Source organism: Centruroides vittatus, unplaced genomic scaffold, assembly GCF_030686945.1.
Source record: "Centruroides vittatus isolate TY-2023 unplaced genomic scaffold, ASM3068694v2 contig_17, whole genome shotgun sequence".
Classification (NCBI taxonomy): Eukaryota; Metazoa; Arthropoda; class Arachnida; order Scorpiones; family Buthidae; genus Centruroides; species Centruroides vittatus.
The window spans coordinates 526,473-544,381 of NW_027121033.1; the positions used below are offsets into that span (position 1 = coordinate 526,473).

General features: G+C 32.2%; 1 protein-coding gene across 5 annotated transcripts in view; it reads right to left on the reverse strand.

The window, feature by feature from the left end:
* LOC136969066 (nuclear factor 1 A-type-like) overlaps positions 1–17,909 on the reverse strand; it is a 127,699-nt gene that overhangs the window by 2,311 nt on the left and 107,479 nt on the right. For 4 of the 5 annotated variants that reach the window (XM_067263158.1, XM_067263153.1, XM_067263157.1 and 1 more), the window contains 4 exons: positions 11,456–11,794; positions 7,431–7,625; positions 249–424; positions 49–169 (listed from right to left, as the gene is read on the reverse strand). In XM_067263158.1, coding sequence (XP_067119259.1) covers positions 49–169; positions 249–424; positions 7,431–7,625; positions 11,456–11,794 — 831 coding nt within the window. The remainder of the gene's footprint in view (positions 1–48; positions 170–248; positions 425–7,430; positions 7,626–11,455; positions 11,795–17,909) is intronic. The other variant, XM_067263154.1, reaches the window with a different exon arrangement.

Below are 17,909 nucleotides of genomic sequence, written 5' to 3' on the forward strand. Positions count from 1 at the left end.
TATGTTAAATTAACAGTTAGGAGGATTTGTGTGGAGATTGTTTCCTACCTGTTGACCTAATTATGGCAACGGGACGAGCCATTGGAGCGGGAGGTGGAGGCGGAAGCATGGAGCTCGTATAAAAGTGAGGCAATTTTGTCGGACTGCGTACTCCAGACTCCGAGCTCGACTGAAAACGTAATGACAAAACATGAGCAACTGAAAAATCCCTGCTTAGCTACAAAAAAAAAAGAAAACATTGACGATACCTGTGAATTCGTCCCTGAATTTTGAGCTTCCTGACAGACTAAGTTGACAAAATCAGACAAAGTGTCTCCATTTTCTTGATATTTTCCGGGCGAGATGTAGTATGGGCTGGAAGAAGATATCTGACTGGCAAGATTAGAAGTCGATGTTATAGTTATAGGCCCATGCTGCGGTAAACCTGTAGAATGTGGTTAACATTTACACAAGAATTTAAATATAGAAAATGCATCATTAAATGAATGTCTTAAAATAAGTTTTATATATTTTCTTAATGTGGTAGAATCTTGATTTGGAAACTTGGATAATATAAAATCTTGGTTAAACAAGGCAAACAGGAAGAATACAGTTAATAAACATAAAAGAATGGAGTATAGTGCAATTTATTTCACTAAAAACAAAACAAAGTAATGGAACAAAAACAAAGTAATTGTTCCAACAATATTTAGTTACATCTTTCTCTGAACGGTTTACTGATTGATTCTACACATTGTTTTATAAAAAGAATAATGTAATTTGCATTATTCTATAAAAAATTAGATAAATATTATATAGGACAACTATATTATAAAAATTCCTTCCTTATGTAAACAATCTCACTTCCTGCCAACACATTTTCCCACAGGTAGATCGACTACTCGACGCTCTCATTAACTTTACACACATTCCAGTTTCAGTTTCTCAGACTATGTCAAGGTTGATCTCTATTTCTGATAATATAGATTCGTATTCTGCCTATGAAAGTTCTTTAGAAATTCAGATAGTCCAGAAATTTTTAATAATTGTCACTGAAATATTGAAAGAAATACACAAAAAATTGTTTATACAGTTAGATTAATATTGGAGTACCACGAAGAAAGCTTAATTTTGAGGATAGGAATGGGTTTTATAAAAAAACTTGTAAGTGATAATAGCAAGGTTGAGGCTGAAGTTTTAAACATGAAAACGTGTACGTTGGACATTCAGTGCTGCTTTCCTGTAAGCCTAGAAGTTTGGCAATGGCATTTGGAAAGTCAGTGGAATCATGCTCAACATTCCAAAGGCCATTGAGAAACTTCTAGGCTTACAGGAAAGCGGTGCCGAACGTCTGACATACACATTTTCGCGTTTCAAACTTCAGCCCCAACCTCGCTAATAACCAGAAAAATTGTCATTAAGTCCAACTCTACTTGAGATACGACACACAACCCTCCTCATCTCCCTATGCTCTCAACCTTTAACTGCCAAAATTTTATAGCATCGATCCCTAACAGACAAACCTCCCTGCAAAATTTCAGAAATTTTTGACGAAAAGCACAGGAGTTCTTAAGCTTCAAAGAGGGTGAACAAAAGCAGGTTCCCCCACACACACTGATATTCATGTAATATATACAGAAAAAACTCCCCAAATTTTTTAATATTTTGATGCTTCAAGATGCCCAAAGTCCAAAATTTTAAAAATCTTCAAGGTTCGTTTTTTGACCGATTGCCATACTTTCTCTCTGTTATATATAACAGAGCCGAGAAAGTAAAAATATACAGGTGGTTTGTGTGTATGGTGGCCAAACTGTGGCTTATGGTGGTTCTTCTAGACCAGTGATTCTCAAAGTGGGGGTCGCGAAAAATATTTCGGGGGTCGCTGAAAAATTGATTCTAGATCAATTTTTTTCAAATATTTTATAAATTTACTATGGATTCATGTTTAGAAATAATAGAAATAACAACTATATAAAATAATTTTTACTTAAATAAATTGCACATATAAATAAAAAGAATATAAATATTTAAATACGAGCCTAACCCCCTCCATCCGGGATGTTTTTCGACACACTCATTCTTCGGGGGTCCTTTGAAATTTTTAAGTGCAGAAGGGGGGGTCGCGGTTGAAAAAGTTTGAGAAACACTGTTCTAGACCACTATATGGTGGACTTGTATAAAATACAGTTTCAATAGAGAGTGAGGCTTACGTATTTCTGATAAGTGATATGTGGCACCTGCTGTGACAAGATTTGATCAGCCCTGGGATATATCCTGTTTATATTCTCAATAAATATTATAAGATCTTCACACCATTTAGTTTATGTACTCGTCTACATAGACATATATCAGTTTATGGTTAGTTTTATATACAGTATATTAAGAAATTATTTCGGCAATTACAGGATATATTAATTATCAATTGCATCAAACTTGAGTCCACAGAGCAGTATCACCTGTTATTCAATGAACTATGGTTCAAATTCAGGTTGTCCGCCAATGACCAAGTGGATAAAACTACCGAATGTTAGTAGTTGGACAGTTTGTGCCCAACCAACACGCTGGTCGTGTGAAGTTTTGTATTTTCTTTGATATCTAACACTTAAGTAGTTGCCAGTTTCCCAAAGAAACTCCTCCCAGGAGGCACTTATTCCTTGCCAGATTGCTCACGTGTTGCATTGTCTTATTCTATCAATTAAATTCGAGTTGGGCCTTGGTAATTTTTGTGACTGTTTGACTCTCAATTAATCATATCCTAATGATTTTAAACACAAAAAAGATTAAAAATTATAAATGTACAGATGAAAGTGAATCACCAAAAAGTACAGCTTCATTATTAAATATTTTAATATTCTCTGAAATAATCAGTTATTTATATATTAGAGCTATCTCAAGTTAAGATGCAGGTAATTCTTATTTATTTATATCCATTATATCAGTCATGCAATTACTGTAATACATTTCCACTGATTCTATTTCTGATATTATAACAAATTACTCTTTCTGAGGGAGAGATGAATCAGGTGAGAGATGATACTACTAATCAGCACTTATTTTTAGGTAATACTGAGGTAAGATAAATGACTCAAGCTAGAAGAGTAAATACATGCAATGTGTTTTTGCTCTAGAATTGGTTAAAATGTACGACTGAAACACTTTCACGATAAAGTGCCGACAAAAGACGAACTCCATTTCTTCAAACTGGAAATTAAGTTGATTCCGAACTGACTGAAGATCAGTGGAAGTACTATTGTTGTATTTAGTGAAATTAATGCTTCGATAATGATGAAGGGAACAGAAATTTGAGACACTAACTGTGAGGTCCATTCTGTAAATTCACGATAAATACTTTTAGGCTGAACTTTCTAAAGAAAAATAGAAACTTCTAAAAAGGGAATGTGATAAATATCATTGGATTAAAAAAAAACAATGAGTAAAAAACAACAAGGTGAGTAAGACTGATAGAACAAAGCAGTACACACAAATGAAACAGGAAACTCTCCTTTGCCAGCCGAATCTCTATCTTTAATAAACAGTTTCAAAATAGAAGCAAAACTTCTACTCGTTACAATGTAACATTCATTCAAAGGATTGACATTACGTAAGGTAACTTTTTTGACTTGCATTTTTGTTTTTTATTTATGCCCGAAACAATTTCTTTAAGGATCTAGCAAAATTCTGGTAAGTCTCTTTAGCTCAATCTCTCTATTGTCTAATGAGATATACAAGTAAAAAATACACCACATGTCTAAGAACAACCATATCAAAATACTATCAACAAACAAATGACATATTGGATAGGAGTTTAAATGCTTTGCTGTTTTGTAGATAGTAAAATCCAGGAGATTTGTAAATGTCAAACTTTGTTGTTCTAATTCTAACTTGATACCCAATTTGATTTTATTTAAAAAATATAATTAAAACATGCCAGGACAAAATTTATACATTACAATATTAAATGCACAGAAGTAATCACAAAAGTGTCTTCTTTTAAATTTTAACGTCCTTTTCACTCTTTGGGAACTGTCTGTCTCTATGGCGGAGTTGACCTTCTTTTGTAGACTACTCTTCCGCCTCAATATGTAAAACACATTATAATTTAAAAGAAGACGCTTTTGTGATTACTTCTGTGCATTTAATATTGTAATGTTGATTTTATTTATTTATCTTTAAATCTTCCAACAACCCCTTTTCATGCCTATAATGATTATGATCCTGTATCTGTACTCATGTTGATGTAATATTTTAACAAATGTTTGAAAATTGCTTTTACCTAAAGAAATTCTCTTTGTCTTTCAGTCTCATTTCCCAAATCAAATTGTATTGATAGACATGTTGTCGATTTTTAAATATTACACAAATGTATTTTTTATTTATATTTTCTCTCTTTAATAATTAAATGTAAGGAGTTAACATCAGACAAATAGTATTTCAAAGTCCATGTCAAACTGCTTATAATACTAGATGTATACACTGTCGGACGGCATTAAAACCATTTTTTATAATGCAAGTACTTTCAACGATATAAAATGATCATTATCGGGCTAATGAATGTAGAATAGAATGCCACTGTATGCAATAGACCTATAACATTCTCAAAACTTAATAGGAAGTTAACATCAATGTCAATTCACTTTGTCGGCTCACAATGGATGTTCTCAATAATGCAAAAGCACTCAAACAGATTATTTCTAAATTTTTATAATTTTTCTTCATTAAAGTATCATTTGTTGAGCAGTTTTTTAAATAATTAAAAAATCTTGTAATGTAACCTGTTTTAGTAGCGACATAAAAATAGTCAATACATCATCTGAAATATTTTTCTGTACTTTCTTCTGATACACGTACTGCACCATCTCCTGTTTGAGACTGAGAAAAAACCAAAAATCAGTAATGTGCAGAATACAATAAACAGAAGTATTAAATGTACTACAGTGTAGCAGTTTAAAAAAAATATAGTTAATATAGTATTATATTTATAATATTGGAATTTCATTTTCAAGTGTCATAATTATATTTTTCAGAACTAGGGTCGGCAGAAGATGGAGAGGTGTACGTTTTCGAGGTCCTGGTACATTGAAAAAAAATCCAACAAGCTGTATAACTTTCGAGACAAAATAATTTAAATTTCATGTGGCACCACCCACTAAGCTTTTTGCCATTTTATAAAATAAAACATCATAATGGTAGAGACAAGTTACATAATAAAATTGTAAATGCTAATAATGAGTAAGTACGTCCTCACTTGAGATACGACACGTGATTTTCCACTCCCCCAACCTTTAACTGCCAAAATTTAATAGCATAGATCCCCCTAATGCACAAACTTCCCTGCAAAATTTTAGACATTTTCGACAAAAGGCACAAGAGTTGTTAAGTTTCAAACTGGGTAAACAAAATTGTGCCCCACCCACAAAAAGAAACAAACACAAAAACATCCATACATAAAGAAAAAAATTCCCAAATTTCTTTTGCATTTTACAGTTTGAGGTCTTCAAAGTCCAAAAATCACAGGAAACAACAATCAGCTTTTGCCACAACCACACTGCATATAAATTATTACATAATGGGAAAGATGATATAGATATATTGAAAGCACCCAGCATATACTACCCTTGTCACATGTGTGAGAGAGAGAGAGAGAGAGAGAGAGAGACCTCTCAGCTGTGACAGGGATCTAGTATACCAGTCTAGTATGCATTTGATTCATTAATAAATCACTAGCAAATAGTTTAAAAGATTGTTGATGTAACTAGTGACGAGACGATTAATCGGAATCGGAATATCTCGTCGTGATTTCTGATTCTTAAAACTATTCTTCTGCATTTTATAAGAATATGAATTATTTGTTTCAGTCAAAGATTAAAAATTTTTTTAAGTTATGATATTAACAATTAAATATTAGTTTATTGGAAAGCAGAGAGTATGCAATGTCCCTACATGAGGTGATGCCTGTTGTGGTGGACTTTTCTTTTGTATAGTCAGAGTGATGAGAGATCGGTCAGTACTAACCATGCTAATTTACTAACGAATGCATTCAAAAACGGTTAACTTGTGATGATAATATTTATTTATTCAGCTCATTGCATCATTTGCTGAACCTCATTTAGTATTACATACAATGGAGTTAAATCATTTATGAGACATGCCCATTGCAAGAAGCACGAAAAAAGTGCATCGCATCAGCCAACAAAGCAATTTCCAGAGACGGTAACCCTGCACGACACAATGGAATAGTTTGTTGAGTAAAAGGGTATTAACTGTAATTTCTTTTGGAGTAGTGTTGCAATATTAACCTTATCTGAAATAAGAATACAAATTTATTTTGTAGTATGCAACAAAAGCATGCATATCCACATATAAACGGAGAATTTTAATGTTTCTTTCGAGAGATCGATTCTGGATTTCCCAATTGTTTTTCATTCTTAAACTCAATATTTATTAATTAATGAATGTACTGAGTTTTTAATGTAAATCATTAATTTTTCTAAACTAAAATAAACTTTAGACGGTATCAAAAAGAATTGGAATCAAGAACAATTTTGGTGTCGTCCCATCACTAGATATAACATTAAAAAACCTGTCACTGCCTTAGCCACATTTTCCACAGAACTGGAAATAAAAGCAAATCTCAAAGAGTTGGAATTAATTTGTCGTAACTTTGACAAAGAACAGGCCATATCCTTATAAACTGGAGATATTCAAAGAGACATAAAAGAAGCACTTCCTCAATTTCATGGAGTGCGAAATGTTATTGGCAGCATGGTGATCATTTTACGATAACTACCGGACGATGCATAAACACAGTGGCCGGATACATTCGTATCTATATCCAGCCACCACTTTTAGGAAGAATTAATGTAATGTTCGGTTTGTTAATTTTAATATCTGTAGATGCCTTATGTTATTTTTGTTTAGACTCAATACTGGCTTGATAAAGTAGGCTAAAAATGTATCAGTGTACTGAATTTTTGCTGGAAAATAGAAATAAGGTTGTTTGTTGTAATGCGAGACCTTGTGACTTTCTTGGGCTTTCACAACAAGGCCTAATCAAACTTATTCTGTATGAAAATGTACATAAACTAAATTAATTTTTATATAGATATTCCCATATATTTGCTCACACATTATCCATTAATTTAATTAAAAATTTCCACTTGATAATCAAACTATGGTAAAATCTTGATAAATTAGACATTAAATTAGGTCTTAAGCAAAATAATAAGTTTTTAATAATTATAGCCATTGTAATATATTCTCAACAAACACGCAAGATCATGCAACAATATGAAATGTTAAAAATGTGTTTTATTTTTTAAAAAAATTAAATATATGTTTATTTTTACAACTCGCAGAAGCATAAATGGATTAAATACCAACATTTAAAAATAAATAAACAAACTTACATTTTCAAAAAACACAAAAAAGAGTATCAGAAAAAGCAAACTAACACTCACTATCTCTTGACCCCATAATTGTTTTTGGGGTGTGAGCAGTGTCGGGAGAAGCGATCATACCAACATCTTTGGGAGAGTGTGGCCCTAAATGACCTCCGCTCACGGGAATGAAACTACTCGGCGCTTCCGACTTTACTTTTGTCTGCTGTGAAATGTGCGGCGAGTGGATTGGACATGGATTTCCACTACCTGAAATCGAAAAATGAATTCATTTTAAAATTATAATGTTAATATTTGCTTAAATATAGTGTAGTAAACGATCGTAAAATGGAATCCAGTCAAACCTCGATTTAGCATTAACTTTTATTTGCCTCTGAGATTGGCACTAAATAAAATGCGGTGTTAAACATAAATACCTCAAACAATAGAAATTACATGTAGCAACGAGGTCTATGTCCAAGTTTGAATGTCACGTGACTTGGTAATAATGCCCTTTGTAATGCATAATTGTAATTTAATGACGTACAGTTCTTTATTTAATATTTACAGTAAAGATTTGTTTGCAAATATTCATTGGTACTTTATGAGGACAGAACGTCGAGATTTGACTGTATTTATTAAAATTTTCACATCCTTTTAATAAGTTTTTTAAAATATATGCTTCTTTAAAAGAATTCGTCAAGACATATTTAATAGAAATTTAATACAAATGAATGATCAAAATAAAGAAAAAAATTGTATATTTTTTAAAAACAAGCACTAGTCTTGGTAACATTGCAGTTCTGGATGAAGGATTTAAACCTCCCCTAGATGACCAATCAATTAAATAAACCTTATATCTAATTATGACTTATGGCAAGATATTCATCTCCAAAATTTTCTTAATCCAACCAGAAGTAGCTGATATAATGGATTTTCTTGTGTTTTATGAGCTTTTAGTTATCTCTAGTAAAGTGGAAAACAATTCATTCTAATTATTGTTTTAAGAAATGATTTTAGAATTTTTTTTTGCTTTTAACTCTTTAAGCTGGTTTAAGGTCTTAAATCTCTCTCTGTATGTGGAGATGAAACTGTTTTTACCCCTCAGGCTACAGGGGAAACTTGTATAGCAAAATTTTGGCTAATTTCAGGGCTACATCTTGCAAAGAGTTGTGCGAAGACTGTCAGTTTCTTTGACCTTTTCAGCCCGTAGGCACGGTCTGCGGCTCTGGTGAGGTCCCAACTGCTTCATTCAGAATTGCATTTGTATCCCAGTCTTTCATTGCAATCTACATGCTGATGACATTTTGAATGCAAAGTAAAAAAAATATATAATAGTAAAATTAATATTAAATGAAGTATAGTACTAGTGTAAAGATGAAAAAGAACTAAATCCCTGGTTCACTTGACTATCATGAAAACTAAAAATACAGTAAAACCTGTCTATGGCAACCACCCACGGTTCCTTCAAAAAGTGGTCTTTTAGACAGGTGGTCGTCCAACACAGGTGGTGCTGTAATACCGCATTTCCGTACGTATTTTGCGCACTTTTTAGCCATTTCCACTAAGCAAAACTCTGATGTGGGCAAAAATAAGCAAATTTTTTCAACAATAGAGCTATATTAGTATTGTATTTTATTCTTGTCGGATAACTCAATTTACAGGAGCCGTCGTAATTTTATAAGATAAATTTAATACCAATATTTTAAAGATTAATACAGTATTCACATTTTCTCGATTATAATACAAACTCTTTTTTCCGACTTAATTAATTCGACTTGGTTCTTTTCGTTTGCTCCTCAGTTACATGTATTACGACATCGATATACAAGCGCGTCATATCTTTCCATCACTTGGTTTTGGTTTTCGTTAGTTTAATCATATAAGATTAAACTAACGAAAACTAAACGAGTTATCGACAAGAATAAAATTAACTTCAAAAATACTGTATTTTTTAAATATTTAATATTTTCTTAAGTACAACAAGAAAAATTAATTAATTAATAATAAAATGATTTTATTATTTTTCTCATAATACAATTTCATTACATTCCGAATCGAAAAAGGAAGGTTGCCTGTAAAACTGATTTTTGCGTTAATGTGTTTATTGTTTCTTGAATATTTTGCGTGCGAAAGTTACTTGGATATTATTTCTCTAAAAATAAAGTGGAAATAAAGTAGGTTGATACACAAACTATTTATCGCACGCGTACTGTATATGAGCTTCAAAATAAATAAATATATAAATAAAATAAATTTTATCAAACGATGAGATCAGTTGATTAATTGTATCGAGTACAATATTTTATACTCAAGGAAAATACTGTAGGTGTATGGTAGAATAAATTTCATTTTCCCAGTTCCCTAATTGCCATCGTGATAAACCATTTTCACTTTCTCTGATAACTTTAACACGATCTTCTAACGACAGCACTTTGCATTTCTTTCGTTTTTCGGACAATTTCGAACAAACTGAAATAAATTTCCTTTGTTGCTAGACTAATTCATTAATACCTGCACCTAATTTCAAGGGTGGGAGAGTGGGTTCCAATAAGAGTTTAGACTAATTCATTATGTTAGGAGGGGGAAACGTTGTTCAGATGGGTTCGAACAATAGTTTAGACCAGATATATTCGCGGAAGTGGTCGCTTATTACAGTTGTGGTATGTTGTTTTAGACCAAAAATCGATGCCCACAGTCGCGTCACACAGGTGGTCGTTTAATACCGGTAACTTATACGAAGACTCTATGTATAAACTATTCTGTGCCAGAAATTTTTGCCTGTTTTGACAGGTGCCCGTTGAATGCAGGTGGTCGCCTAAGCAGTTTTTACTGTGTCTGTTTCATATTGTATCGTTAACCATTTCTAATGCATCAAATGCTTCACTAGGTGTAGACACTGAAACATCAGATGCATTAGAAATCTGTGATTCATTAGCAAGGTTGAGGCCGAAGTTTTAAATGCAAAAATGTGTACGTCAGATGTTCAGCTCCGCTTTCCTGTAAGCCTAGAAGTTTGACAATGGTGTTTGGAAAGTCAGTGGAATCATGCTCCACATTCCAAACTCCATTGTCAAACTTCTAGGCTTACAGGAAAGTAGCACTGAACGTCCGACGTACATGTTTTTGCGTTTAAAACTTCAGCCTCAACCTTGCTATTAATCATTGTTTTCTACTTGTAATACACAAAACATAAATACTAGCTCAATAGTGGGCCTACAGGACACTGACAATCATTATTATGTAAAAACTTTGTAATTTCTGCAGTTAGTAATTTTTGAATAACAATTCACAAGAAAATTTTAATGTAACTGTCTCAATATAACATGTGATAGATATAGAACAGTTATTAATAATAAAATTCTATATTATATTCTTTTGCTTGTATGAAGAGAATTAAGCATTATCATTTGAAAACAATAACCTTAAATTTAGTTGTATGTCTTCTACAAAGATAATATTAGGCAAAAGAAATGTGAGTTACATCAAAGAAAATATAATTTTTTAAATTAAATTAATAAAGTTCAAACTTTTTTGATACATGGCTAATGGTTATAGTAAAGTAGAATTTTAAAATACACTAAAAATGAACAATTATTGAAGGTCAAGTGGCTATAAATGGCTGGCAAAGTAGTAAGGATGAAGACTTACATCATTCATTAATAATACGGGATGTACAAAAAGTTACTGTGCAGTGGAAAAGGTTTAAGTAAAGTTTTACGCTTCTCCCATGACAAATGCCAGAAATGTCCTCGGAAACCTCAGAATTCAAGGGAGTGGGAGGCCAGATTCTGTGAAAAATTATACAATCAACAAAGAAGTCTTCTATAAACTCTAGTTCAAAAACTGGGATGTACGTGAGCGAGCAGTAATGCCAACTATTGCAAAATGGAAATGCAAGAAGTACGACTTATGGATCTCTAATGTAATGTTACAAATTTTTAAACTGCATAATAACTTTTCAGATACCCTGTATTATTCTACTAAAACTTTCAAGAGGAATCCGATACAAGTAACCACAGCATTCTTTTTCAGCATATAAGCTATATAACATTTTTTAAAATTCATACCAAACGTCAATTATATCAAAAATAAAGTACCATGTTCAATATCGCTGCCCCAAGAAGCTTGACTATGTAAACTAGCCGGACTGTGTCCATAATATCCACTGACGTCACCAGCCGACTTATCAACGTCATCTTCAGGCGACGATATTCGACGTAACCTTTTATTGCGTGGTTCGGGAGAAGAACTGGCGGAACAGTGCTGCGAAGGATGCGTGCTGTGGGTGGGCACCGAAGTTATGGATCCTCCTTGTGCCGAACTCAGCACCCTGTGATCTGGCGGAGATGAATAATTATTACAGTAGTAAGGGGGTGACTCCATCTTGATCAGATTGACAGGAGGCTGAGTACCATTGGAAGGCTGCATAATTGATGCTAGACAATTCAAAATATAATTTTTTATGATTAATTATACATAGTAATGAATATTTTTTCTTCGAAACAATTCATGAGGATTTAGCATTATTTAATAAAAATTGATAATCACTACATTAATTAACTCTTAATATATAATTTTCATATTTATTATATATAATATAGACAGGACGACTACAAATTAGTAGACAATTGGAAAACTTATAATTATATACTCTCAAATACATAAATGCAAACTTGTATTATAAAAATACAAGGTTTATTGTATAGATCAAAGTAGTATTTATTAGATTTTAGACATTCTCCTCTTCGGTTATTGGCTTTACAACACATCTAAATATGCCGTAGAGCAGAAAATCGAAATTAACTGGATTAACTAGTTCATAACTAGGCTAATTCTGTACGTAAATATATAGTAGTTTGGACTAAAGGTAGGCACCTTTAGTCCAAACTACTTTATACCTATATATTTAATTAGCTGAGTTATGACCCGAAGAATCCTGCAGTATTACTCGATTAATTTACGATTTCAAACTTAGTTTGCCATGTAATTCGATCCATACAATATTAAAAATAGAATACAAATTTACATATATAAGAAGTAATTAAATATAAAACTGCTTTTTTGAGTTTATTGTCATTTGAGTAAGTGCTTTTGAGCAATGCACTCAAGTACCGATTGAAAGCACTTGAATACGTGCTTTTATATCATAGAAGCTGTCTCCAAAAGTAAGTGATGCTATTGAAAATGAGTATCACACACTTAAGGGTAGCTAAGATTCTTGAACCCAAAAGAACAGTTTAATCTTTAGTTTAAACAGTTTACTTCTACAATACATTAAAAAAGTAACATGAACTATCTATTTGTAAATAGTGAGGTTGAGGCCGAAGTTTTAAACGCGAAAACGTGTACATCAGATGTTCGGCGCCGCTTCCTGTACACGTTTTCGCGTTTAAAACTTCGGCCTCAACCTCACTATTATACTTCTATCTATTACATATAATGAAAGTCAAACATTCTGAAAGTTATGAAAAAACAGTTTATTTAATATTTCAATTTTAAAAATCCAAATTAAAAATGCAATCTAAAAGCTCGTTCAGATGCATTTGGTAGTTTACTTGAGTGGCAAGTAATTTAGAACATAGTGTACAAACTGCAAAATTTAATCAAATAGTTTAGTACAAACATTTAATTCTATTTTTCTGGTTAAGTAGTTGTCCTACTGCTGTAAACAATTGAACATGTCTGGACAGAAAGTTTTGGTCAAGTTCATTAGTTCAATACTCCCCATAGCATTATTTGATGCCGTACAAATACGTCTACGTCTGTCCGTCTCGAAGCATGCCTGCACACACAAGTGTACTCAAGTCTGGGAACTTTTTATGAATTTGGTGCATCGACTAGCTTTTTTCATATATGAAATTGCTAATTCATTAGAAGTCTCTTTATTTAAATGTATTAAATGTTTTTTGTGCTTAATTCGGCTCACTTTCAGTTACATACTTAAAAACTCAACAGAACATTAGAGAATTTTTACTGGAAATTTGGAAAATATTCAAAAACTAATGTTCTGTTGAATTTTTAAGTATCTATCTGATCATGAGTCGAATTAAGCCCAAAAAAAATTTAACACAGTTAAATAAAAAGACCTCTGTAATTAATTATTCATTTTATATATGTGTAAAGATAGTTGTATAAGTTTTGTCGTGCCCTGTGCGAGATTTGATTGTTGACTCCTCTTTTTTTAGAGGTGAAAAAAGCAAATATGATAGAAACAATTGATAATTTTTTTTACTTCAGCCAAAAATGTTACGGAATTTGCCCCATGGCAGTAAAATTTTAAAATAAAAATATACTGATAATTTTTAACATAGCATTTTCAGGCCTCCATTCCAGACCATCTGCTCGTACACCTTGTTAAATTAAACTAAACATGGCTATTAAACACTCAACTAAATTACTAGACGTGTCCAAGTGGAACTTAACGCCAAGTCAAAATTTTGTTTAACAAAGTTGGAAGAAAATAAAACTAATAATACTGTTTTAGGAATCAAAAACTCAAGCCGAACGATCGCCCTAATTAATTAAGCTATTAATATGCTATAATTAATAATTAGGAACTAAGTAATTTGGCATTAGGCATCATCTCTTATCTAAATTAATAACGTAAGTAACCATGAATGATTATATCTGAATTTAAATACATCTGGAAGTGATTTGCTCGGGGTCTGGATGGCATAATTGGTAAGCAGAAGTTGTAAACCGCGGGTTTGAGTCCTGTTCCGGGCGAGTTCTTTTCTTCCAGAATGTTCTAAATTAATTAATAACTTATTTTATTTGTGAATTTATATAAGTAAAATAAAATAAGTTATTAATTAATTTAGAACATTCTGGAAGAAAAGAACTCGCCCGGAACAGGACTCGAACCCGCGGTCTGCAACTTCTGCTTACCAATTATGCCATCCAGACCCCGAGCAAATCGCTTCCAGATGTATTTAAATTCAGATGTAATCATTCATGGTTACTTACGTTATTAATTTAGATAAGAGATGATGCCTAATGCCAAATTACTTAGTTTCTAATTATTAATTACGGAAATCATTTAGCTTAGTATTGATACGTCAGGTTCGGGGAAGTCAATATATATCAAAAACCTAAACTATTAAATACACAGAACTCGTTTATCTGATTCTGTGTTAAAAAAGTATAAGCGGAAGACTTTTAGAGAAGGTCGCGATTGCACTAGGAACGAAGCAAGTACATTCAAAGCAAGATCTTAAGTGGCATTTATGCTCGCAAGTAACTTGTACACCAATGCTCTACTTGTACGTGTAAACATCATTTGTACATACAAATTACTTGTAATTGTAAACGGTGCTTTAATTGACCAATCTGCAAAAAATTTCAGAAGTAGCATAAGAACTTTATTTATAGTTATATTTGATTGCATTATTTTCCTTTTTATTTCTGTTACATTAATTCTGTTAAATCTCAACACTTCCCAGTTTATTAGCTCATTTGCATAATTGTGTTAATATAATATTGGAACTTCATTTCATGAGAGTATTTTTTATTTTTAATCAGCATTATTTTAATAAATAATTTATTTATTATTTGTACAAATTTACTTATTTATTATTAATACAGATTGATAAGATTTTTACAATGTTGTAAGACTATGTAAATTAGTATTATGTCATTAAAGTGCATAAATGCTTTTAAAGCTAACAATAGCATCATTTAACTCAGCTGATAAGAGCTTGGAGCTTTGTATTATAAGTTTATAAATTCTTAATTTCAGGAGAAGGAAAAACCCTTAATCAAGATTAGCTGTAATTTTTGTATTCTATTCTAATTATTGAATTTTGTATAGCAGTAATTATCAAAGTCCGAACTGGCAAGTAATTAGTTTTAGTAGTACTTTTCTCTAAGGATCCTCTAGTACAGTGATTCCCAACCAGTGGTTCGCGAACCCCTGGGGGTTCGCAAAAATAATATTGTAATGGCGGATTTTTTAAAACGCCATTAAAATCAAAAGCAAAAAAAAAAAAAACAAAACAAAAACACAAAAATTAAAGAACACACCCACTGTAAAACAGATTGTTTGCTGCCTGTTTGTTAAGAAATATATAATAAATTTCAATATTTTCATTTCTTTTTTCCTTATTTGTTTTTCAAAATTACTTCATCAATATCAAATTATATCAACAATTTTATACATTATAATTTATTCCTCTTATTCAAGTAATCAAATACTATTCTCTTTTTATTACAAACATTTGATAAAATGTTTTAAATATAAATAATGTGATTAGTATCATGTTCTGCTTTATATTTAAAATCATTGCAGCAGTTTTCCCTTCTATGTAATATTTTTTTACAATACAATTGGAAATAAATATCAAATTAAGGCAGTTTACTACAGATTTTAGAATTAGATACTTGTTCACAACCGGAAACTGGGAGAGTAGTGTTGTATTAACCGACGTTCATACATAGGCTTAGCACTTGTAAAGTTTGAGTGATAGTGATACTGTGACTGTCAAGTTCTCGTGTAAATGATTTAATAATTATTAATTTAATTATTATTATAGCTTATTTTTATTATGGATCGATGGTTAAAAACGGGTCGTTTAGAAACGAGACATGATAATCGAGATGATAGTACTGAAAGCTGTAGTGAGGTACCGTTTCACCAGACGAAAAACAAAGGAAATGAAAAGAAACCTTCTTCAGGCTTCGTCGAATAGGCCGGCCTATTCGACGAAGCCTGAAGAAGAGCCCAGGAGGGGCTATGAAAACGTTTGCTAATCTGTAAATAGAACGAAGCGATTCTAAAAATAGAACCACACCGGGTAAAAAAGGTTAGAAGGGTTTCTTTTATTATTACAAGTTCCGGTGAATAGAGAGATTATATAACAAAGGAAATGATGATAGAAAAGGGAAAAAGCGAAAATATGACAGGGACTATCTACAATTGGGTTTTCATTTTACTGGGGATGAGTCAGAACCTAAACCGCTTTGTGTTATATGTAACGAAGTTCTTGCCAATAGCAGTTTAAAACCATCACTCCTTCGTAGACATATTGAAACAAAACATCCGACACACAAAGATAAACCTCTTGAATATTTCAAAAGAAAATTAGCAGATATCAAAAAGTGTAGCCTTTCTTCTTTCTTGACTTCAAACGAAGATAGTAAAATGGCCCTTGAAGCATCATTTCAAGTAAGTTATAGAATTGCAAGATCTGGACAAGCGCATACAATAGCAGAAAATTTAATTGGACCATGTGCGAAAGATATTGCCAAATGTATGCTTCGGGAAAAGGCAGCAAAGAAAATTGAGCTAGTTCCCTTATCAAACAACATGGTGTCGCGTAGAATTAATGACTTGGCTAATTGTACTATTTGCAAGATGTACTATTTGCAAAACCTTTGAAAACCTACACAACTGGAGAAGCGATTTTCGATATGATCAATGGGTATTTTGAAAAGAATGGAATAAGCTGGTTTTATTGTGTGGGTGTGTGTACAGATGGTGCAAAATCAATGACAGGAAAATTTTCTGGTTTTGTGGCAAGGGTGAAGAAGATCAACGAGAAAATTCAATGGACTCATTGTTGTATTCATAGACAAGCTTTAGTATGTAAGCGTATTCCTGCAGAGTTATCTACTACTTTAAGTGATGCTGTGAAAATTGTGAACTTTATAAAATCGCGTGCTACAAATTGCCGTCCATTCCGTACGCTTTGTGAGGATTTTGGAAGTTTCCACGTTTCTTTACTACTTCACACAGAAGTTAGATGGCTTTCCCGTGGTAAAGTTTTGACGTGTTTGTTTGAATTGAAGTCTGAAGTTCAAGCATTTTTTATTGATCATCCGTTTCATTTGTCTTCTTGTATATCTGATGTTCTTTGGCTGCAAAAGCTTGCATATTTAGCTGACATTTTTTGTAAACTGAATGAATTAAATATGTCTTTACAAGGCGAGGGTGTCATCATTTTCAGTGTACATGATAGAATTGAGGCTATGTTGAAAAAGATCAATTTTTGGATTCAATGCCTGCAGATGAATGAGTATGGATGTTTTGATTCTGTCAGCACTTTTTTATCAGAAAATTCAATTAAACTTGACGAAAACATTACAAGGAGTATATGTGAACATCTGAACTATCTTCGATTAACTTTCGATGACTATTTTCCCAACAGATGCAAAATATCCATCTCAAACAACTGGATACGTAATCCATTTCAAGGAAATGTAAGTTCAGAAACCTCTCTAAATATACTAGAAAAAGAAAAACTCATACAGTTATCTTGTGACAGTTCTCTAGAAGCAATTTTTAAAGATCAATCTTTAATTGACTTCTGGCTCAGTATACAAAATGAATATCCTGTTCTGTCAAAAAAAGCCATTGAAGTTCTACTACCATTTTGCACAACAAATCTATGCGAGAAAGGATTTTCAACATATACTTATCTGAAAGATAAATACAGAAACAGGTTAAATGCAGAACCTGATCTAAGACTGAAATTGTCAGATATTGAGCCTAACTTTGAATTGCTTTGTTCTATCAAACGGCCACAAATATCCCATTAAGAGTTTTTCCAAATG